The sequence below is a fragment of the Doryrhamphus excisus genome, linkage group LG5, assembly GCF_037039965.1.
Source record: "Doryrhamphus excisus strain RoL-2023G ecotype Guam linkage group LG5, RoL_Dexc_Guam_v1.1, whole genome shotgun sequence".
Classification (NCBI taxonomy): Eukaryota; Metazoa; Chordata; class Actinopteri; order Syngnathiformes; family Syngnathidae; genus Doryrhamphus; species Doryrhamphus excisus.
In genome coordinates this window covers 17,626,683-17,649,367 of record NC_136361.1, presented here as the reverse complement: position 1 = coordinate 17,649,367, position 22,685 = coordinate 17,626,683, and the positions used below count along the sequence as shown (strand labels likewise).

Here is a 22,685-nt window from a genome sequence, read left to right as displayed (position 1 = left end):
GCAACCAGCACAACTGATGTTTTAGGAACCTGAGAGGAGAGCTAAGATTAGAAAGCTAATAGGACAGAGCGTGAGATCAAAACACAACAAGGCTAACATATAGTACATTTAAAATATATATACTGTATATATGTATAACTCAATACACCACTTATGACAAATATGACCTCAGTGTGACTTGATTACATGAAAGTCAATTATCACAGTTGTTTATACAGCAGCAAACCATATTTGGTTAGAACTATTACACAATAATAATAATAATAATAAAAGTGGAAAAGTTCTAACCAAAGGTGACGTTTGAGGTGGACTGGGAGCTTGTTGGTATTTCCCAAGTATTTTACATTGTAATGACATAGCTTGTAATGCTAAAGCAAAGTTCTCCCACATATCTGATTTTAAAGGGGACCAGTTCTCTGCCCAGGGTGTACCTCGCCTCTTGCCCGAAGTCAGCTTGGATACGCTCCAAATATAGTGAGGATTAAGTGGCATAGGATAGCATTTTTCCACCCTTTGTATTGAGTTGTTACACATGATTACCCACACGGAAAGCTTTCTAGATCTTCCAGAATCTGCACCTATTTCAGCTGTATTTTCACATGGTTCTTTGTAAAGGACATCGGTGATGGTTCTACAAACCATACTAAATCCCTTGTTGAATGACACTTGTCAATTGTTGTCTATTGAGTTCTTACCAAAATCTTAAAATTTGTTTATTTTTGTGATTTGTGCAACATTTTTTGTTATTATATTCAAAATTTATATTTAATGATTATAATTGGTTAAATTAATTGTTATATTTTCCATCTTTTTTTTCTTCACTGATTTGGGAGAAATCAGCACTTTTACAGTCTCATAGTAAGGGTTCATTCAAAGCATCTGGCAGTAAACTAACTAGGTGCAGTGATGCTTAACGATCAGTAATCTAAGAATAACGGGCTATGTTGACTTTATCTCTTTTTGTTTGTTTCTTTTGGCTTTTTCCCGATTTTGGATTCGCAACAGAGGATCTTTTGATCCGCATACTGATTTTGGCTTTAATTTGTTAAATCAACACATGTTACACATGATAACCCACACGGAAAGCTTTCTAGATCTTCCAGAATCTGCACCTATTCCAGCTGTATTTTCACATGGTTCTTTGTAAAGGACATCGGTGATGGTTCTACAAACCATACTAAATCCCTTGTTGAATTGATTGATTAAATGATTAATATTATGCAAGGAAGCCTTGGGTCATGAAGTAAAATACAAAGATGGCGACCCATAAACTTCCTGCCACGCATAATTAGAGCACCAATGCGACGATATGCATTATGTAGACATTACACCTACTTAAGAGGGGATTACTGCAGATGTTTAGGGTACGCTGTGTTTTCCGCTTGCAAGAGGACGACAAGTTTAAAGCGCCATTAAACAGGCACGCCGACCCAATTCTAGCAGAAGTAAAAGTAATGGTGGTGGGAGTGGGATTATAACACACAGACGGGGGGGTGAGAGGTGAGAGTGTTAATATGGGCCATAAACAGCACTTGACTCTGTACTGAGAAGATGATGACGGGTGTGTGTGGGGGGGGGGGGGGGTGATGGGACAGGGGTCCACTGGTTGAAATGGGTTAAGACAGACGTGGCTGCATGAGAGCGCTGAATGATTAAATGATCACTCTGGATTACTATTCCATATTCTAAATGGGAGACTTTTTAAGCTTCATAAACAAATGCACTCATTTATGGAGGGATTAGCAGTAATCTCTCTATTTCTATCCCAGCAGCCCCCCATTTTCTATGCTCGTTTTTTTTTTTTTTTGCTGCTGCTGCAATTTCTGACACACTAATGTAACTACACAGTCATTTCTTATTTTTTTTTATTTGCAGGTTTCAACAGAGTGTGAATTTGACTGCACTTTCCGACAGACTTGTACTCTGAAAGGTGGAAAAAAAGAGGAACAGAAACAAAAAAAAAACATTTGCTCACAGTAAGTATAAATACAAACAACACACAAGCAATTTTACACACACTTCATTACATTAGATACACCTCCATAAAGTAAGGTGATACAGAAAGGTGCAATAAATACTTAGAAATGGAGGAAAAACTGAAAAATTGCAGCATTAAGAAACTGAAAACGTGCAACTATCAAAGAAAACTTGATAGTTCAAGTCCAATTATGCATATTTGTCTATTTTGGGCTCCTAATCAGGGTTTGGGAGGTAAAAGAATTATATTATGCAACAGGGTCATGTTTATTAAATGTACAGATGATGTAAAAAGTAACATTAGCGTCCCTAACTGTCATACAAGAGTAGAAATAAGTCATCCACTGTGTAATAAAGTAGAACCTCTAACCCTTCAAAAAGACGCCATGTAGTGCTTGTGCTTTTTTCTGTGCCTTTTTTTGTGTCTAAATATTTTTTTGCAAACACAGAAGAATGGAAAAAAGACAAAAAGTGATGATAAACATAGAACCAGAAATGGACAATAGAAGCGATACAATGACTTAAGTGTGAAAAACATTGATAGACATGAAACGTCAAAACACTGTGATTGGCTGGCGACCAGTCCAGGGTGTACCCCGCCTCTCGCCCAAAGACAGCTGGGATAGGCTCCAGCAACCCCCGCGAGCATAAGCGGTATAAAACGAATGAATTAATGAAAAAAAACGTCAAAACAAAAATGTTTTTTTAACTTTTAGTTGTATTGCACAGTGATTAACTTTTTTTTTTAAACTTGTATGACAGATAAGAATGTTACACTGCCTGTACAGTTAAATGTTTTATGAAGGTGCCAGTTTGACACTGGAAGGGATAAATCCACTTTATATTATTTCCTGTGGGGAAAATGGTTGAATTGTTGACCTGAGCTACAGCAGCCATCTTGGATCATCATAATATAATTTAAAAGTCTATCCTTGTGACATGAAACAAAACAAAAAAAACATCAGTTAGACTTTTTGATAGTTGAACTGAATGATGACCTTTGACCTTAGCGAATGGCGAAAATATTGTGTGAAACACCGCTAAAAACGAACACGGTTCTTACTCAAATACAGCATTGAAGACAAATACAGATTGAACACCTGATGCTCAACTCCAGTCATGACAACACATGAAATGTATTGTGTTTCTCTTATGCAGTCTAAAGTCACTTATAAATTACTTTCACTGGCAGACAGGAAATCCACTTTCACACGCTCACAGTTCATCTTTGCCCGACGTCACACGTCCTCTCCCTCTGCTGGCCACCTTAGCTGGAGCTTGATTGCGAGCATTCTTGGGCTCCTCCTTTTCATCCTTTTTGGTCACAGCCTGTCCATCGGCGGCCCAGGCTGTCTCCACCTCCTCTCGCTCCTGCAGGAAAGACAATGCCATTAATGTAGACATTTTTATCATACACTTTTTCTATTGGCTCCCTCATTATCAGCTAATGATGCGGTTGGTGAGTTTCAGTGGCACTCAGTTAAATATTATTACACTTTAAAAGCAGCAAAAGTGCAAATAACACAGTCACACAACTGAGAGCTCCCCTTAAGGTTAACTGCTCTTCCATGAGCTAACAACAATATTGTAAACAAGGACAACCACCACCGGATTTGCATTGTGCTCTCACTGTCATGGCAACAAGGATCAGGACATGAACACTCACCATGTCCCTGTATAACTTCTCCTTGGTGAACCACAGAGCCAGCGCACACCGCCGGCCTTTTGTTACCGCGGTAACACCGTGCGGATTTATCGGTCCTGATGAGAAACCGACGAGTCGACCGCATGTCGGTTTGACTCTAGCCTGCGGGGGCAAAATCGTAAACGATAAGACTTTAAATAGCTGGAAGGAATAAAAACAAAATGTGGGGATGAAGAAAAAAAAACAACATACTGTCACTGTTTTGGCATCCCTGTTGGTGAAGAACAACTCGCCGCCATCAAAGTTATCATTCAGGTATAGAATGGCGCTGTGCAGAGAGATATTAAGATTTGATATGAAATAACTAGCACTAAATTACACTAAAAAACAATCAAAGAAAGCCATATTTAAAAGTGTACCTGAGGTCTCTGTGTACAAAAGCCGGTGGTTCCTTCCAGCACTGTTTGGTATCTGGCTCAAGGAGACAATTGTCCACATGGACAGGATGAGACAGGTCCAGTCTGCCTTCCTGGTCCCCTGTTGGGGGTAGAAAATGTGTTTTTCACATTTGATATTTAGTGTGGGCCCTTCATTCATTTTCTACCGCTTTTCCTCACGAGGGTCGCGGGGGGTGCTGGAGCCTATGCTGGAGCCCAGCTGTTTTCGGGCGAGAGGCGGGGTACAATCACAGGGCACATATAGACAAACAACCATTCACACTCACATTCATACCTATGGACAATTTGGAGTGCATGTTTTTGGAATGTGGGAGGAAACCGGAGTACCCAGAAAAAACCCACGTGCACACTCCACACAGAGATGGCCGAGGGTGGACTTGAACCCTGTTCTCCTAGCTGTGAGGTCTGCAAGCTCACCACTCGACCACCGTGCCGCTAGTATGGGCCCTCTTACTTCATTCATTCATTCATTTTCTACCGCTTTTTCCTCACGAGGGTCGCGGGGGTGCTGGAGCCTATCCCAGCTGTCTTCGGGCAAGAGGCAGGGTACACCCTGGACTGGTTGCCAGCCAATCACAGGGCACATATAGACAAACAACCATTCACACTCACATTCATACCTATGGACAATTTGGAGTCGCCAATTAACCTAGCATGTTTTTGGAATGTGGGAGGAAACCGGAGTACCTGGAGAAAACCCATGTGCACACTCCACACAGAATTGGTGGAATTGAACCCTGTTCTCCTAGCTGTGAGGTCTGCATGCTAACCACTTGACCACCGTGCTGCTAGTGTGGGCCCTCTTACTTAAATACTATAATGGCTTAATCTACAACAAGGTTATCCCCCTTACCTGCAATAGCACTCCGGCAGACCAAGTGTGTGAAAGCGACAAAGAGCCCCGATGGGCTCCGAAAGTAGGAATGGAGAAGGATTCGCACTCTCTCACCCAACTCGTGTAATAACTTGGCGTCAGTGTGGTTGACCAGGCCGTCCTGAACCAGCTGTGACGTGCAGTGAAAGAATGAAATGTTTCGCAAATGTTGCATTTTGTGAACAAAAATATTCATATTGTTAGCCCACCTTTGCGGCTCTTAACAGGGTGAGGCCATTCAGTGTCTCGTGAGGTGTGTGTGGCGACCGTCGCCCCCGGTAACCGTCTCCTGCAGACGCCACAGCCTATGAAGAAACACCAGAATGTATTAATGAGGCAAGATGGTTACGCTAGACTCAAACTCAAACTTACTTCTGCTAACTTTAACATCCTGTCACACTCCTTTTCAGTCATGACTCCATCCAGGACCACACGATTGGTGCCGTTAAGGAGCACGTCATCCATGGTGATGGTCACACCCACCTGAGGGACTGGACCACCTGGAGGTAGGACGAGCAGGAAAAGGAAAGTATTGTGTTGTGCTCAAAAGCACTATAAAAAGTATGCATGTTTAACCTGCAAAAAAGCCGCTGTCATCCACATCTTCCGGCTGCTCGTCCGCTTTTTCATTAATTTTCTCTTTCTCTGCTCTGACCCCCCAAAAAAACGTAAATACTTTTAACTTTGATTACTGACCAACTTTCTTTTTGGGCTGTCTTACCTCCATGTTTCCCTGAGGGATTCAGGAACAACATCCTCTGGAGTCCAAAGATCCTGCACAGGAAAACACTTATTAAAATGTCCCAAATGAGCATAATAGTGCATATTTATGGTGACTTACGGGGTCAATGAAGGTGAAATTAAGATTCTCCATACTAAAATACAGCAGCTTCTTCTGCTGTAATGAGCGGCTTACATAACGAGCAATCTCCTGTGTGATAAACACATGAAATCCATATTTGAAGTTAACAAAACCCCCATCAATGTGACCAACATTTTTTACCAGAAATATTTGCATATTTGCGCCTAATTTACACAAATCCCTGCAAAACTGACTGCATTAGAAAGAATATCAACCATTTAATATAGAAAGGAAACATTGTCATTATTGCAGTGCTCATACCTGAGCAGTTTGTGCCTCTTTGTCTCCCCCTAGTGTGTCAACGTAGAGCTGCAGGTTGTCTAAAGAGTCCTGATCAGAAGGGTAAAAGAGGAGAAGGGAGCGAAGCGTCTGCACTGCACCTCTGACATCTCCAGCTGTGAGGAAGCAGTGACACTTATAAAAGACATCCAATCAGTCCAATCTATTTACATATTTGATGGACAACACTAATTAATCATTCTCAGGTTGGATTAGAATCCTTAGTTTAATTTTGGACAAGTCAAGGCTATTTTCAGTGCCCAGTATACAGCACAATGTCAATGCAGCCATGTTTTGAGTTTTGTGAGGAAGAACTCCTCAAAGACCTTTAGTTGATACTAACAACTAATACATTTAAGTCTTATACATGACTTACACACATACACATATAGCTGAATAATAAACAATAAATATAGCAACTTCTGATCAATCCTTGTAAAAATAATATACCAATTTAAGCCCCGCCCATTCCGAGTACAAATGGTGGTGTATTTGCTCATCCCTATTGGAAACACAAACCTTTAAACTGTGCAATGTGCATATGCTCCAACTGAGTGGGCAGGAAGTCCTCTTGAGAGGAGATCCTCCCGGGACGTGTGGCCACCTGAGTCACACACGACTGTTGACAAGACAGCAGCGACAAGGAAAGCGCTAGATGACAAAAAAAAAAAAAGTGATGTCCTATTTCTCGGTTTTGGTAGAAAAACACTTTTATTATACCTGCGGCTTTCTCAAACACGCCATCCACGCTTTCTTCTCCCCTGTCCTCAGGCAGGCGCTGACAGGCCACCACGCACTGCACCCTGCACTCTTCTGTCTGACGCAGCGTTTCGTTCACGCACGCTCGCCATGTGTCCGCCGCCTGTGCCCACTCAGACAACGCCTCATGCTGGAGTGCGGAATCATACAGCGCCTGTATACGTAAAAACAATCAACGATTTGATGCAGACTAGCCTCACCACTCACAACTACAACCACAATAGCAGACATGTGAAATGAATTATTTTTCTTTTTCCATCATTCCTAACCCAGTGCTTTTCATTCGCTGTCTCTCTGTCCTGAAAGGCTTCATCTGTCACTCCCTCCATCCTTCTGTACTTCTCAATGTTGTTCCTCATCTCCAGGTGACCGGGGTTGGCCGTGAAGTAAGTCTGAGCCGCTGACGCCGCCTTCTGCAGCTTTTCCATCTGACAAATACAGGTGACAGCAGATAAATTGTATAATCATAATACAAACGATCAACACCTTAGTTGCTCATTCCCGTCCATGCTCCTACAAAGATGCTTTGTTTGACAGCGGCCATGTTTTTCAACTGATCTTATTCAAACTTTTCACATGTGCTTGTCAGTCCCCTAAAAGGTATGTACCAAATTCCATGGTGATTTGACTAAGCACTCTAAATTTACTGTTTTTTATAGAGCTATGTGAGAAGTTTCAAGCCAATCCAATAAATGGGATCATTTGTGATTGGCCAGCATGGCCATTATAAACTTATGTATAAAATAATAACAACTGACCTTGTAATATGTAACCTGCAGGAAGTTGTAAGGGTTCCTGGAGCTGAACTCATACTCAATGTCTGTAGATACAGGAAGTTGTCCCACATGGGTGACAGAACGTCCCATACAGAACCTCAAACACTCCGCCTTCTTCTGCATCCAGTCCAAGACCCAAAGGTCCCACAGGCTCCCTTCTTCGGTGTCTGACAAAACATAGAAGTGACCATTAGCTTCATAGTTCCCATTTAGGTCAAAGAGTTTAAATTTAAATCAGGGGTGTGCAAACGGATTTAAAAACAGACCTTAATTGTACACCAATATCCCATGCGCCACACTTTGGACACCCCTAATTTGCACGTTTGCAGCTATAAACTGTAAGTACTACAGTTACTGTCTGCAGCTGAAAGTTACCCAGTTTTTGTAGAGCATCTCGCCCCGCGGCCAAGCATTCATCATAACACAGCCTTCGGTGCTTGAACAGAGCCTCCTTGGTGGCAATGGAGCGCTCCAGGAGCTCTGCAGCCTTGGCCCACTCTCCACCAAAGTACGCGCGTACGCCTTTGTAGTACAAAAAGTCATAAGGCTGCAGCAGCGACGACGAAACGTCCGAGTTTGCAGAGGTTTCGTGAAATAGCACAAGGAGGCACACGACCCGAGACGCCACGTAGACAGCGACCAAGTCGGAGGGAAGCGCCATGGTCCGAGGAGAGGAGAGGAGAGACAGCGTCAAGGCTGTGGAAGTTTGGAGGCAAGGAGGAGGGACTTGGGGAACTAACTTCCTCTTTCGTCATAAAAAAAAAACAAAAACAAAACCACGACCTTAAAAAAAAATCATCCATAAGAAATGTACTAATGCGTATTTATTTACACCCATGTTGATCCTGATTTGCAGTACCAGCAAGTGAACGAAAGAGGACGCTGTGTTTATGTTGCAACAGCTATTACCGTAATTATCGCTGAATGGAGTGACCGCTTAAAACATTTGATTTTACACAATGGGAGAGTAAACACCCACCTTACATTTTTTTATCAGAACCTGCTATGGGTCAACGATTGTCAGCAACATTGAGCTCAGTATGCTAGTATCGATCCAATATTGATACTTTCCTGGTATTGATATATGGATTGATCCGCCCATTTCTAAAAACTTATAAAGGGTTGCATTAGTTTATTATAACTCGTGAAAAATTTGACATTTTTTGTCATTACAACCCAAACGATGAGAAAAAGGTTGTTAAAATTATTTGGCAAATTTCACCCACATCCATTAAACTAATTTTAAGATTAAGTTGCGATTTTAACAGAATAGTTACGGTAGTAGCTGCTACGTTCAGGGCCTTCCCACAACACACGGCAGCAGCGTCTCATGGTTCATTCAACCAAACACAGTCACTTTAGACGGGCTAGGCTAGGCACTCTTTTCGGGAATTAAGGTTGCCCGGGGGTGTCCACATTTACACACAGGCGAGTGTCTCACTGAACGTCGGTACTCGCTATCTGGCCATGGGGGACGTCAGTGAGGTTTTGATGTCGGTTTTGTCCACAATTCGGGTTCCGAAACCTGGAGACCGTGTCCACAAAGATGAATGCGCCTTGTCATTTTCCTCCCCGGTAAGAATCATCTCTCCTTTCATGGTCTAATTTGTCAACAAACCAAACAACAGTAGTCAGTTCTACAGTGGATTTCCGCTCCGTGTTGTTTTGCTATTTAATAAGCAGTTAATGTCGTGCTACATTTACTTTACCACCTCATTAACTAGCCAGCAGACGTTAAGCTAAGCTAATAGAGCACAGTAAACTTAGCACCTAGCATGCTAGCTAGCAGAAATACTTAGAACCTGAACACTGTCAAACTTACTCGCAGGCGTTCATTGTAAGTATTCTAGACATTATAACGTTTACATCAAAGTTGATATGTTATTCGGCGAGTTAGTTTGCTGTCTCGTCAAGTTTCAACAGATTCATGGAAAGTTAGCCACATTGCTGAGAACTTCCCAGCGTTGTGATGATGGAGGAGGACAACATCCAACATCTTTTGGATTTGTGTCCCCCCCCTAGGAAAGCGAAGGAGGCCTTTATGTGTGCATGAACAGCTTCCTGGGTTTTGGAAGCCAGTATGTGGGCAGGCACCATGCTCGGGCTGGTCAGAGGGCTTACTTGCACATCACCAGGACTCGTAAGGCCAAGGTATTAAACAAAAATTATAATCAACAGCGCTTTTCATACCATTTCTGTTGTCACAATTTATTGTGTTTTTTCAGAAGGAAGACGATACCGCTGGATCAGGTCACCCGCCTAAGAAGAAGCCCACTAGGCTGGCTATAGGTGAAGCTTTGATGCCTGTTATTACTACCATAAATACACATGATATTTAAATACTCATATGTATTTGTCGCTTCCAAGGGATCGAAGGGGGCTTTGATGTAGACCAGGAGTATTATGAGGAGGACGTCAAGGTTGTCATCTTCCCAGACAGACAGGAAGTGACATCAGAGGACCTTGCAGCTATGCCTGATGTCGTGAAAGAACGGGTGAGAGAGGGTGCCATTAATGTCTAAAATCTTAACAGCACTTTTGACCGAATCATTTTAACGATCCGCAAAGGTGTCACTCTCCATGACGGGCATCATGGCGGCTGACTCTGTGTCGCACATCTTGCAAGTGCAACAGTGGGACGGAGAGGTGAGACAGGAGTCGCGACATGCCGCCGGCCTCAAGCAGCTCGACAACGGAATCAAGATCCCTCCCAGGTGAGACTGAAGTCCACAGTCTTCCCCCTTGACTAAACAAATTTTGCACAATCCATTCTTGGATGATGACTGAACTCCATATTGTACAGGAAATAATGGAAATTGAAAGTGGTACCTCGATTAGAGTTTTTTTTTTGGTTAACAACCAAATTTATTCCTCAAATTTTGCCTTAGCTTGCATTTGTCTGCTTGTTTAGCTTCCGAAATGACATCTGTTTTAATTATGCTGCCTATCTTGGATCACGTGCATAAGACGAAATCGCAAGATATTTGCACATAATTGTGCAAAGCATTGTGGGTCGTGGGCACCATTTTAAGATGTTTGTAGCGAGATAAATGACATAGCAAACACATGGACCGCACAAAAATGACAAGGGTGTATGACTTCCGAATTTTACAGCTTAAAGAAACTGTTGTAATTTCAGAGGTATGTAAATGGGATGGCGAGGCTCAGTCATTGGCTGCATTACACACACACACACATGCAAACACAGCAACCTGTCTAACAGTCTGTTCCTGTCTGTCTCATTTTACATCCATAACACCCATTTCTGCGTCCAACACCAAAACATAAACATTTCAATTTACTCGAGCATATTACTCGGCATTCACAGTAAACATAGCACACGTCTATAAGACTATGGCGGATACGACCACGTCCACTTGAAGAAAAGGTGGCTATGGAAGCGTTAACATCCCTGGTGTGTCCCTCTGTGATAGCGGCTGGCGGTGCGAAGTGTGCGGCCTCCAGGAGAACATCTGGATGAACCTGACAGACGGCAAAGTGCTCTGCGGTCGCAGGTACTTTGATGGCTCGGGCGGCAATAACCACGCCCTGCTCCACTTCCAGGAGACGGGCCACCCATTGGCTGTCAAATTGGGAACCATCACACCCGACGGAGCAGGTGAGACTTGCACAATGGGAAATACCTCATTCTGAAAATGTACCTATTTGATTTGTTGTATGTTATTTTTATGTCCAGATGTTTACTCGTACGACGAGGATGACATGGTACTGGACTCCAAGTTACCAGAGCACCTTTCTCATTTTGGCATTGACATGATGACCATGGAAAAGGCAAGTTACTTCAAATATTAAGTATTTACTTAATATTCATTCCTCTTTCTGATGTCCTCCTCCTCTGCTCCTCTTCAGACTGAGCGGACCATGACAGAGCTGGAAATTGCCGTTAATCAGCGTGTCGGGGAGTGGGAGGTGATCCAAGAATCAGGGACTACTCTGCGTCCCCTGTTTGGACCCGGCCTGACTGGCATGAAGAACCTGGGCAACAGCTGCTACCTCAACTCTGTCATGCAAGTGCTCTTCACTGTTCCGGACTTCCAGAGCAAGTATGTATTCTGTCCTCCTCCTCTCCACTATGTTTGTTTATAGCAGGGGTCTCAAACTCAATTTAGTTGGGGGCCACTGGGGCTAGAGTCTGGGCGAGACTGGGCCGCATCAGGTTTTCCCCCTCAAAAAAAAAAAAAAAACGCATTTATTAAAAACAGAAAAATGAATAAACTTTGCTTTGGTTTTGATTTTCTACAAGAAAAGCTCTGATAAAACATTCCACTGTTCTCAAATATCTTATTTTTTATTTTTCTACACAAAATAAGATGAAAAATAAATAAACAAATCAAGAATAAAGAAAATCAATCAGTAATGAATAAATAAATATAATAAGAACAATAAAACGGCAAATAATAAAAACTTAAGAAAGCACATATAGTTGGTGGGTCGACAAATTTTGTTTTTTTTTCAGATTAAAATTAACAAAGCATTATTAGAGCCCAGTAGACATGACAAAACACGACTATAGTCACATTTATACTCTTTTTATTTACAACATATTGCGCAACTGCAGGGTCTTGAGACACATGCTAACTCGCAAACTAGAGAGCTAGCGACCTAAACGGTAGCCTTCAAGTTATTTCCTTTAAACTTAAATAGCCAAAAACTTACCACTTCCACACGGATAGGGAGGATAACTATTAACAGTTATTTAACCTTTAACATGAACATTAATCAAACGTAATAATTTTTTCTGGGTACATGATACCATACAGCATCCATATCAAACTTGCGCGGGCCGCACTAACATTAAACTTTCATATCAAGGCGGGGGCCTCAAACTAGGGTCCTGCGGGCCACATTTGGCTCGCGGGCCGCGTGTTTGAGACCCCTGGTTTATAGATATATTTTCACTCATGGGAATAAATAAATAAATCTGTTAGGTTGATAATTGGAACTACACACTAGAGTGCAGTATTAGTTGGCTGATCAAGGGTATGTTTAAGTTATGTTTAAATGAAATGGTATTTTATACATTTTTTGGAATGAGGTAAGTGGAACAAAATATAGCAATAGTAAAAAAAAACAAAAAAACAACACAAAACCATGCTTTTTTTACTTGCTTTTACAATCTAATTTGAGACTGTTTTAGTAGCCATGAATGTAAAGTAGTTCCCATGCTTTTTCTAGGTATGTGTGCAACATTGACAAGATTATTGACGAGGCCCCGAGCGACCCCACTCAAGATTTCAAGACCCAAGTGTGAGTGTCTCTTTTTAAAGTGTTGACAAATAAACATTTCTGAGGTATTTTGTTGATGTCCACTGCAACAATGTCATTATTTGCTGTCACTCAGAGCCAAACTGGGCTACGGTCTGTTGTCGGGCGACTATTCCAAACCGGCACCAGATTCCGCTGATGAAAATGGTGCATCTGAGCACAATGTAAGAAAAGCTAAAATAAATAAATACTGACACTGTTTTCTGTATAATTGCCGAAGCTGATATTGTCAGAGTATTTTATTGCCAGGATTACCAAATCGGCATAGCACCTCAAATGTTCAAAGCACTTGTTGGGCGAGGTCACCCGGAGTTCTCCACCAATCGGCAACAAGACGCTCAGGAGTTTTTATTGCACTTCATAAACATGGTGGAGGTAAATGTGACATTACTTGATGCTCCTTGGTCCTCCTCCATTATTCAGATTTTCTTCATTTTTTTTTCGCCGTTTTTTCAGAGAAATTGTCGCTCTGGGCCCAACCCATCTGAAGCCTTCAGGTTCCTGGTGGAGGAGAAGATTGTGTGTCAGCAATCCCAAAAGGCCAAGTACACGCAGCGGGTGGATTACATCATCCAGCTACCCGTGCCCATGGACCAGGCCACCAATACCGGTAAAGAAGGCTGATGGGACATGTTTGTCTTGGCACAAACACTATTTTTGATTTGATATTGTCTCCCTGTCAGACGAGCTACAGGAAGTGGAGCGTCGGCGTGAGAATGGAGACTCATCAGTTTTGCCCGTACGTGCGCAAATTCCCTTTGCGACTTGCATGGCGGCCCTCAGTGAACCTGAACTCCTCACTGATTTCTGGAGCTCTGCTATACAAGCCAAGACTACTGCCACCAAGTATGCGCTGATGAAACATGATTAAAGTATGAATGATCAGTGTTATTCAGTGTTTCTGTTTCTTTCTTCAGAACAACCCGATTTGCCTCATTCCCAGACCACTTGGTTATTCAGATTAAGAAGTTCACCTTTGGCCTTGACTGGGTCCCCAAGAAACTCGGTAAGTACACAAACACTGTTAAAAGGACACCTACAGTAGCTCAAATCTGTGTAAATGGGTGCTCTGTCAAAAACAATTTGTATATCTTCTTATTGCAGATTACGATGAATATACTTTAGAGTAGTTGGTGTGTAGAGCTGGATAGATATACTGTCGACTGAACATGAGTCTACCGTTAGCCATGATGCTCTAAACAGCTGGCAACACAAGTGAGGACGCCTTACAGTGAACACGCCCAGATTGTGTCCAGGGTGTGAATGTTTAGTATGAGCATCATTGTTATCTAGCTTCTCTTGGGCTTGGGATTCCTAAGCTAGGGAATCCCTAGTGCCGGCAACACTCATGCAGCCCTATAACATGACACTGCCATACTATGACTATATATTATAACTACATACTATAACTGCCACGGCCATACTTGACTGTAATAATAATAATACATTTTATTTGTGTAGCGCTTTTCAGGGTACTCAAAGACCATTTACAGTAGAGATAAAAAATAGAGTTGAGTAAAAGCATTAAAATACAATATGCAAACATTCATTTAGAGCTAAAACAAGGCTAAAAGCGGGGCGGGGCGCAGCAGTCGGGTATAAAAAGTTGGGTTTTGAGTTGTTTTTTTGAAGGTGGGAAGGTCGGGGCAAGCACGGAGTGAATGTGGCAAAGAGTTCCAGAGGGTGGGGGCAGCGATGGATGGCAGGCCCTGTCTCCCCAGGTTCGGAGCTTGGTCTTAAAAGGGGAGTTGCCAAGAGGTTGGAGTCTGAGGAGCAAAGGGGACGCGGGGGATTGTGTGGATGAAGGAGGTCTGTGAAGTATGGAGGGGTTAGATTGTGGAGAGCTTTGTAGGTGATGAGAAGGACTTTGAAATGGATTTGTTGGGGGACGGGAAGCCAGTGGAGGTTTTTAGGGAGCGGGTGGAGGTGAGGAGGCGAGCAGCTGAGTTCTGAATATATTGTAATTTGTTGAGGGTTTTGGATGTTATACCGTAGAGAATACTGTTGCAGTAGTCAATTCTGGATGTGATAAATGCGTGGATCAGGCATTCAAACACCACTCTCATGTTTTGCCCGATAGTTACACAAAAATTTTCATTTCATTTCATTTTCACAAGTTGAATACTGCTATACAAGCTGGTATACACTGACTACTCTAAAGCATATTCCGGTTTCATTTATATTGTCCTTAAAGAACATTTACTGTCATAAAATGATAACTTTTTATATGAATTATGTGCAAACATGTCTTTAAATGTGATGTCGGCAATGACGTTCTCTGCAGATGTCAGCATCGATGTCCCGGACACGCTGGACCTGAGCGCACTCCGTGCGGCGGGCCAGCAGCCAGGGGAGGAGCTCTTACCAGAGGTGGCCCCGCCCCCACTCATGACCCCAGATGTGGAGGTTAAAGGTATCCTGGGTTCCCACGGCAACGAGGAGGACGACTCTCTCTACTCCCCACTGCTGTGTCAGTCTGTCTGTCATTTCTGCTCTTTTCCTCACGTCCACTGGTCCTGTCCTCCTTTTTCTACTTCTTTTCTGCCTTTGCTGTCCTCATGTTGCCTTCGTTGTTCACTTTGCATCACTTGGGTTATATTACATGTCATGATTTTGTTTTTAGTGATTTATAGCATTATTTAAAGTTTTGTTGACATTTGTGATGTTTGTTCCTCTGAGAAGAAAAAGCACATCAAAGTAATTCAGCCATTTTTTTTCTTTAAACTCCACAATCCTCAGCTCCGGCCCTAGACGATTCTACCGTGTCCCAGCTCTGTGACATGGGATTCCCCTTGGAGGCCTGTCGGAAAGCTGTGTACTACACCGGGAACACTGGAATTGATGCCGCCATGAACTGGGTTATGGGACACATGGACGACCCGGGTGTGCCGAGCAGCCAGACTTAATTCATATCCTCATCCGAGGAACTTGCTTGTTCAATTGTAAATGTCATTTTGTTCCTCTCTTTTCTGATTGGCTGCAGACTTCTCCACTCCCCTGGTCCTGCCCGGCTGCAGCTCAGGTGGTGGGACAACGCCGACTGAGAGCATCTCCGAGGAGCATGTGGCAACCATTGTGTCAATGGGGTTCAGCAGAGACCAGGCGACCAAAGCACTCCGAGCAACGGTTAGAATCCCACCCTTTAACGTAGTTAAACCGACGGGCCGCAACACAAACAAATAGAAGCCATGTATTGAAATGGTTAAGGTAGTAATGCTCTTTTTTTTTTTTACAGTTATTTTATTGTCTCTTTCTCTCAGAGCAATACCCTGGACCGGGCCGTCGACTGGATCTTCTCACACCTGGACGACCTCGAGTCCATGGAGGTGTCTGAAGGAGGACGTTCAGCCGCCGAGAGCGAGAGCGGTCGGGATCCTCCTCCTGGGCCTTGCGTCAGAGATGGACCAGGCAGTGAGTACCGCATAGGCGGACGGGACCAAAGCGTCTTGTCTTAGAATGGGAGCAGAGTTTGTGAGGTGGTTGGCATGGGGATAAAAAAAGCGTTCTTTCTTGTCCTCAATATCTCACCATGCTTTCTCCTCGCTGTCCAGAATACGAACTGTTTGCCTTCATCAGCCACATGGGTACAAGTACCATGTGTGGCCACTATGTCTGTCACATCAAGAAGGATCAACAGTAAGTGTCTCTTTTACATTAGCAGGCATGGAGATGCAGAGATCAAATAATAATGCTGGTTTTTGATTGACATTGAGTTGTGTCTCTATTAGTTCACCTTGCTAATGTGTATAGATACATGACAGAGCCAAAATGGAATCCCTTCACAATATATAAAACATTGCACTTCTATTCTGTTGTAAACTTATTCTGCCGTTACAAAGATAATACTATTTTTTGATTGACACATCGGCCGTGTTTCTATTAAATTAACTTGTTATTGTCTATAATAGATACATGAGAGGGCCAAAATAGAACCACTTCTCAATACGATGCAGTGCACTTTTCTCTATGTAAACGACCTACACAATAAACCAGCAGATGGCGCTCTTCATTGTTCCAATATGTGCCAATGTGTACAGGGTGTGCCAAAAGTAGGGTTACAGTTTCACCTTAACAATCATGTTATATCATGATATCAATAATAATACTGAACCTTTATTTTATGCTACTTAAGTTCAGTATTATTATCATTTATATCTAAAATGTGATTTGTATTAATTTGTTTTCTAGACAAACTCACCCATTGAACCATTCAATATATCATACTTTTATATGATTTTACTGAATTTTATACTTCATATGCTTTGTGTTTTGTTGTTGCGTTATAAAGAACCCTCTCATTGATGTGCTCTGTGTGTGTTCGTGTCTCTCAGGTGGGTTATCTTCAATGACCAGAAGGTGGCCGCCTCAGAGAAACCTCCCAAAGACCTGGGTTACCTCTACTTCTATCGGCGGGTGGCTGAATGAGACCGTAATGGAGGATGGGGGCGCGTGGCTGCACTTTTTGTGAAAAAGTGAATGTGGCTAGTGTGGATGCTCACAGAACACATGCACACAACTTTTATTGACACACACACACACACCCCAACGAGCTCTTTGGAGCATCCATGTTATAAGAAGTGTAAATACATCTCTCTTTACTCCTCGCTGCTTGGCTGCGCATATTTGTTTTTGTTTTTTTTTACTTGCATAAATTTCATTTTTCCTGAAAATCTGGACTTTTATGTGATGTTTGAAACAAAATCACGTGGAGGGAGTCACACTATTGATTCCCTTACTAAATATTCGATTACCTCTGGTTTACAATGCATGGCTTCAGTTACTTCTATTGGACTCTCCACCGTATTCAATCACAGAGCAAGTAGCGTCAGCTCCAATGTGTGCTATCAAGAAAAGAATAAAAAAAAGTCAAACAAATTCTGTAGAGTTGCTTTTTGTTGAACCTAATCAGGTTCAGCTTCAAAGGGTACCCATTTTTGTGTATTAAAATTATTTTTCCTGCAGGAAATGTTGATGAAATTCTGTCTTATGAAGTGATGTTACATTTCTGAATGACACATTCTGTATTTAAGATGCAGTGTGTGCAATCTCAACATGAGGATCAAAGCCACAAAGTTTTATACTGGCCTACAACTTTCTAAAGTGCAACCTTATTTGTACTTTTTTGAAGTTGTACCTTTACAGAGTTTGCATCCTCGCAAGAGTGAGGAAGGATTTCAGCCTTAAATCAGAATACAAAGGACATGTAACTACCTCCAAGTGAAGGTAAGACCCACTCGTTTATTTCATGTTCTCTAATGTTCTCTCTGTGACTAACTGGACTGTTTTTCCTCTTTGGGAAATCAAATCCTGGAAAATGAATTAATCTCTTCCATATTCTAACTCAACATCTATAAACATTGTATTGACTGTACAAGCAATGATTAATATTTTTAACTGTAATACAAGGCTAAAAAGCAGTTAAAACAGAAGAAAATGTATTCACATTCTATACTGTCCCAAAGAAAATTGTGGAAAGTAAATCAAACTCACCATCATCTAACCTTTAACTGTACATGCAATTGTTTAACGTGACATTTAAAATAAAACAGGCACGCCCTGTGATTGGCAGGCGACCCCACCAGGGTGTACCCCCGTTGGATAGGCTCCAGCATACCCCCGTAACCCGAACACAAAACAAAGCAACAGCGAGGAAACAAAGGTGTGTGGTGATATTGTCGATATTGTGGTGTTTCATAAGTAGTATTGTAATTGTAATTAATTGTAGTGCATGGAGCAGCCTTATACTTACGTATGTAGCAATGTCTGGTTCTGTGGTTATCACTTATGTCCTGTTTGCCATCACAGGTGCCTTTCTGTCATGCAATTGCAAAAAAATGACATTTATTTTTACTGAGCTGAAGTTTCAAGTTTATTTTAAAGGTGCTGACTATTTAAACTCCCAGCTTTTGTTGTGACTTTTGACACAAAATTATTGTTTCAATGCCAGGTTGTATCACTTTCCAGGGAGTTACACTTTAAATAATAATAATACATTTTATTTGTATAGTGCTTTTCAAAATACTCAGACACTTTATAGAAGAGTGAAGTTGAATAAAGCAAGTAAACAGAATAGAAGACACACCAAAATACAACATTCATTGGTTAATACACAGTTAAAACATGAGTAAAAGCGGTGCTTTACATTTCTTTGGTCAGTAACCAAAATTATGCTACATTTAATAACAAACCAATTATAGACTATTTTACAGTATTTGATTTATTTTGATGTTTTTCTCTGTGATTATAATGTTTAATTATTTGCCAAGCAAATTTACATTTTTTTGATTCCCAGACAAAGAAAGAGAGAGGAAGGAAGTGAAGAAGGAGTCGAGTCGTTTAGATCTTGTCATCTTATCTCAAACAGAAGCTCGGCGTGGAGCGTCTAGCCTGGATTTAAAACAACACTTGTCAAATTCTGCAGTCCTTTCACAACGATGATGATCATGTTATTTCTGCTAGGTGAGTGACAACACACAATGGCGTATGTGCTTATATTAAGATCTAACCTGAGTTTTTCCTCGCTTTGTCTTTACTTCATTAGTGCTGAATGCGCTCTCTGCCACTGGTGAACTGGTCCACACCGCAGCAGGCCGTAGAGTCACCATCAAGTGCGGCCTCAACAACTTCGTCAACAACCTAGAGTGGCTTCATGGCAAAGATTTAATCGTCAGGATCAGTGGCAGGAATCGCATTCCTCAGAAAGGTGACCTATATGACAAAAACCTCTTCCTATTATTATAATTATGCATTAATTCAGCTCATGTGTGTATTCTTCTTCAGGCAATTTTGACATTGCGTTGAGGTCAAAGGTCACGTATGAGAAAAATCTGGTCATATCAGGTGTGAAGGAAGGAGACGCCGGACGGTTCACGTGCATTGCAGGCAATAAGCGTGAAGAGCACACTCTTGCCGTCTTTACCGGTGAGCAGTGAACTCAGCATATGATGCTGTATGTACAATCATATGATCATGTGACCTCCACCAATAATATAAAAGTAATGTAAATAGTAATATCTTTACAGAACATAACAAATATGGCACGGCGGTCTAGTGGTTAGCGCCAGGGTTCAATTCCACCCTCGGCCATCTCTGTGTGGAGTTTGCATGTTCTCCCCGTGCATGCGTGGGTTTTCTCCGGGTACTCCGGTTTCCTCCCACATTCCAAAAACATGCTAGGTTAATTGGCGACTCCAAATTGTCCATAGGTATGAATGTGAGTGTGAATGGTTGTTTGTCTATATGTGCCCTGTGATTGGCTGGCCACCAGTCCAGGGTGTACCCGACTGGCCTCTCGCCTCTCGACTAGGCTCCAGCACCCCCCGCGATACCTTGTGAGGAAAAAAGCATTAGAAAATGAATGAATGAATGAATGAATGAACATGACAAATATTTCTAATATAAAACCGCTACAGTCGTCAATCTATCATCATGTGACCACCTTCTGTCTGATGTGTTGTCAGTATGGGTCGAGCCCCCGGGTTTCCTCCACGTGGGTGGCCAGGCTACACTAAACTGTAGAGTATCCGGTCTGCCTTTGGACACGGTGGTCCAATGGAGGGGTCCTGATGGGAGTCATCACCCTAGCTCCTCGGCTAGCCTCAACCCCGTGGAGGCTTCTCATAGTGGCATTTGGAGGTGCATGATCACAAATGATGCCTCCACGTACGCAGAGATGGTTATTAGTGTTCAAGGTAAAAAAAAATTGCCAACTAAAAGAGCTTAAATTTTGTTTGTGTCTAATCTAATTTTTTTTTTTTTTTTTTTTTTCCAGCCTCCATGACAACCCCCTTCCAGATTTTTGGTAAGTGAACCTGCGTCTTTTTGTGAGAGTGAGGCCATTTTTTCTTGAGCAAACATTGTGTCTGTTTAGGCGGTACTTCCCCGGCCCCCCGTGAGGGTTTAGTTCCAAAGCCGACCTTGTGGGGTCTGGCAGCCGGTGGCAGCGTGGTGGTGTTTCTGCTGCTGGTCTTGGTGCTGGTGTTGTACCTACACGTTAGAAGAAGGAAGGCAAGTTATGCTAACGTATACTGTAACATTGAGATTGGATAAAAATGTATTTGTTAGGTCAGATATTGTTCATATTAAATAGCACTTTAATCATCTGATTGGTTGGTTGGTTGGTTGACCTTGTGCACCTTCAATTTCGGCTATACTGTGTCTTTATGGGTTATCATAAAGACTCCTACATCCCACAAACATGAATATCATGTTAATTAGCAACTCTATAAGTTGACCGTAAGTATGAATGTGAGTGTGAAAGGGTGTTTGTTTTTTTTTGTGCCTTGTGATTGGCTGGCGACCAGTCCAGGGTGTACCCCGTCCCCCTGTCCAAAGTCAGCTAGGATCGTCTCCAGCGCACCTCTGTGACCCCTAACGAAGACTAAGCAGCATAGAAACGAAATGAATGACAATGAGAATGCAAATGGAGTCTGAATCTGATTCAGTCCAGTTACCTTATATGCTCTCGTCTCATTGTTCTTTCCTTTTTTCATCTTTTAGAAAATTTCCCACCAGATGAAGAACCCCAGAAAGTCTCAGAATTCCCGACAGTATTGCCATTGTCGCTGGTATTCCGCTCTTTCCATCCTTCATTTTTTGCCTTTTTACCACCATGTACTTCATTAATGTGTGCTAATTAGTGCGGAAACGTCCCTCACCCACCCACCATATTATCCCACCTCTCCCCCCTTCTTTTATCGCAGCCCGCCAGCTGCTCTTGCAGCAGCACCGCCACCACAGAAGAAGAAGCCGCCGCCGCCGCTGCCCGCCTTCTCAGCACAGAAGTGATAGAAGAATGCAAAAAGATGGATAAGGAGTGAAGACAAAGAATTCTTAATTATGCAGCATATTCTTTTTTTTTGACTAGCAGTGACATGAATGTAAAGAAGATGACTATAATTTGGATTAATATTTTTTTCATTAATTACACATTACTGTCACATTATGCATTTGTAATTCCTGTGGTTAAAAACATCTACTTTTACTATTATTTAAATGATGAAATATAAAACTATTGTTTTAAGCCCAACATTATTCATACCATGACCAAAGTAAGTGAAAGTGAATTTATTATGCGTTTATTAGTATTTTACTATCAGGAAATGACACAAGAAAGTGGCAAAATACTAAGATATTGTTGAAAAATATAATGATAATTTAAAATAATAATATTAATATTAAAAAAATATTTTTTTTTTACAAAATGTGTAAATAAAAAATAGTAAGTCATATATTAAACTATGTATACATTTGTTTTAATGCATCACTGTGTAAATATATGCTATAGGTTTACCTTATATGATTCGTATAAAATATGACATACTAATATATGCATATGCACAATAAAAATACAAATATACATATGCATGTTTTAATAAGACAGCCAATATTTTTCTGTAATATTTTCAACAGAAGTTCTTAGTTGTTTGCCACTTTCTACAAAACAAGAAAAAAGAAAACAAACTCAAACAAAATAAAATTATTTGGGGGGGAAAATAAATCCCCCATAACTCACATTTGACCAGGGTATGAATCTTTTTGAACTAAAACAAGACAGTATTATCTATGTATCATTTATACTCCATTACATGTGTCTAAATAAAATACTTATTTTTACCTTTCAAAAAAATGTAGTTTATATTGAAAGAAGGTGAACATCAGCTGTGTACTTTTGCCACAACTGTTGCAATGCGACACAGGTGCGTTGCCAAAATGAGTACACGGTAGATGCAGTAAACCACGAACCATCCGAAATGTGACACCCAGATTC

General features: G+C 41.7%; 3 protein-coding genes and 1 long non-coding RNA gene across 5 annotated transcripts; 3 read left to right on the top strand and 1 right to left on the bottom strand.

Moving 5' to 3' along the window:
• Positions 1 to 1,905: 1,905 nt before the first annotated feature.
• On the bottom strand, positions 1,906 to 9,339 carry p3h3 (prolyl 3-hydroxylase 3). The gene is made up of 16 exons (XM_058053060.2): positions 8,006 to 9,339; positions 7,613 to 7,797; positions 7,124 to 7,282; positions 6,816 to 7,008; positions 6,615 to 6,746; positions 6,078 to 6,211; positions 5,796 to 5,885; positions 5,676 to 5,728; positions 5,531 to 5,604; positions 5,327 to 5,454; positions 5,164 to 5,259; positions 4,934 to 5,084; positions 4,042 to 4,159; positions 3,875 to 3,950; positions 3,644 to 3,784; positions 1,906 to 3,348 (listed from the first exon to the last, which is right to left on the bottom strand). The coding sequence occupies exons 1-16, from the start codon at positions 8,289 to 8,291 to the stop codon at positions 3,193 to 3,195; spliced, it is 2,172 nt and encodes a 723-aa protein (XP_057909043.2). The 5' UTR covers positions 8,292 to 9,339; the 3' UTR covers positions 1,906 to 3,192.
• LOC144898528 (uncharacterized) lies at positions 3,172 to 7,063 on the top strand. The gene is made up of 3 exons (XR_013627412.1): positions 3,172 to 3,373; positions 5,182 to 6,213; positions 6,871 to 7,063. It is a non-coding gene; the product is annotated as an uncharacterized LOC144898528 (long non-coding RNA).
• Positions 8,914 to 17,762, top strand: usp5 (ubiquitin specific peptidase 5 (isopeptidase T)). Of its 2 annotated transcripts, none has more exons than XM_058053058.2 (20): positions 8,914 to 9,205; positions 9,653 to 9,781; positions 9,856 to 9,919; positions 9,998 to 10,125; positions 10,199 to 10,344; positions 11,065 to 11,249; positions 11,328 to 11,422; positions 11,501 to 11,694; positions 12,827 to 12,898; positions 12,993 to 13,080; positions 13,166 to 13,291; positions 13,373 to 13,526; positions 13,600 to 13,762; positions 13,834 to 13,922; positions 15,201 to 15,386; positions 15,656 to 15,799; positions 15,900 to 16,042; positions 16,177 to 16,327; positions 16,468 to 16,552; positions 17,248 to 17,762. In XM_058053058.2, exons 1-20 carry the CDS (start codon positions 9,098 to 9,100, stop codon positions 17,339 to 17,341), a joined length of 2,544 nt encoding a protein of 847 aa, XP_057909041.1. In that variant the 5' UTR covers positions 8,914 to 9,097; the 3' UTR covers positions 17,342 to 17,762. The 2 variants fall into 2 exon arrangements, with proteins under 2 accessions (XP_057909041.1, XP_057909042.1); XM_058053059.2 differs by having other exon boundaries at positions 8,917 to 9,205; positions 15,201 to 15,329; positions 17,248 to 17,760.
• A 168-nt stretch (positions 17,763 to 17,930) lies between these two features.
• On the top strand, positions 17,931 to 21,058 carry LOC131105196 (igLON family member 5-like). The gene is made up of 8 exons (XM_078790823.1): positions 17,931 to 18,139; positions 18,486 to 18,575; positions 19,209 to 19,375; positions 19,458 to 19,619; positions 19,697 to 19,837; positions 20,377 to 20,607; positions 20,688 to 20,717; positions 20,787 to 21,058. The coding sequence occupies exons 3-8, from the start codon at positions 19,351 to 19,353 to the stop codon at positions 20,963 to 20,965; spliced, it is 768 nt and encodes a 255-aa protein (XP_078646949.1). The 5' UTR covers positions 17,931 to 18,139; positions 18,486 to 18,575; positions 19,209 to 19,350; the 3' UTR covers positions 20,966 to 21,058.
• Positions 21,059 to 22,685: the final 1,627 nt, after the last annotated feature.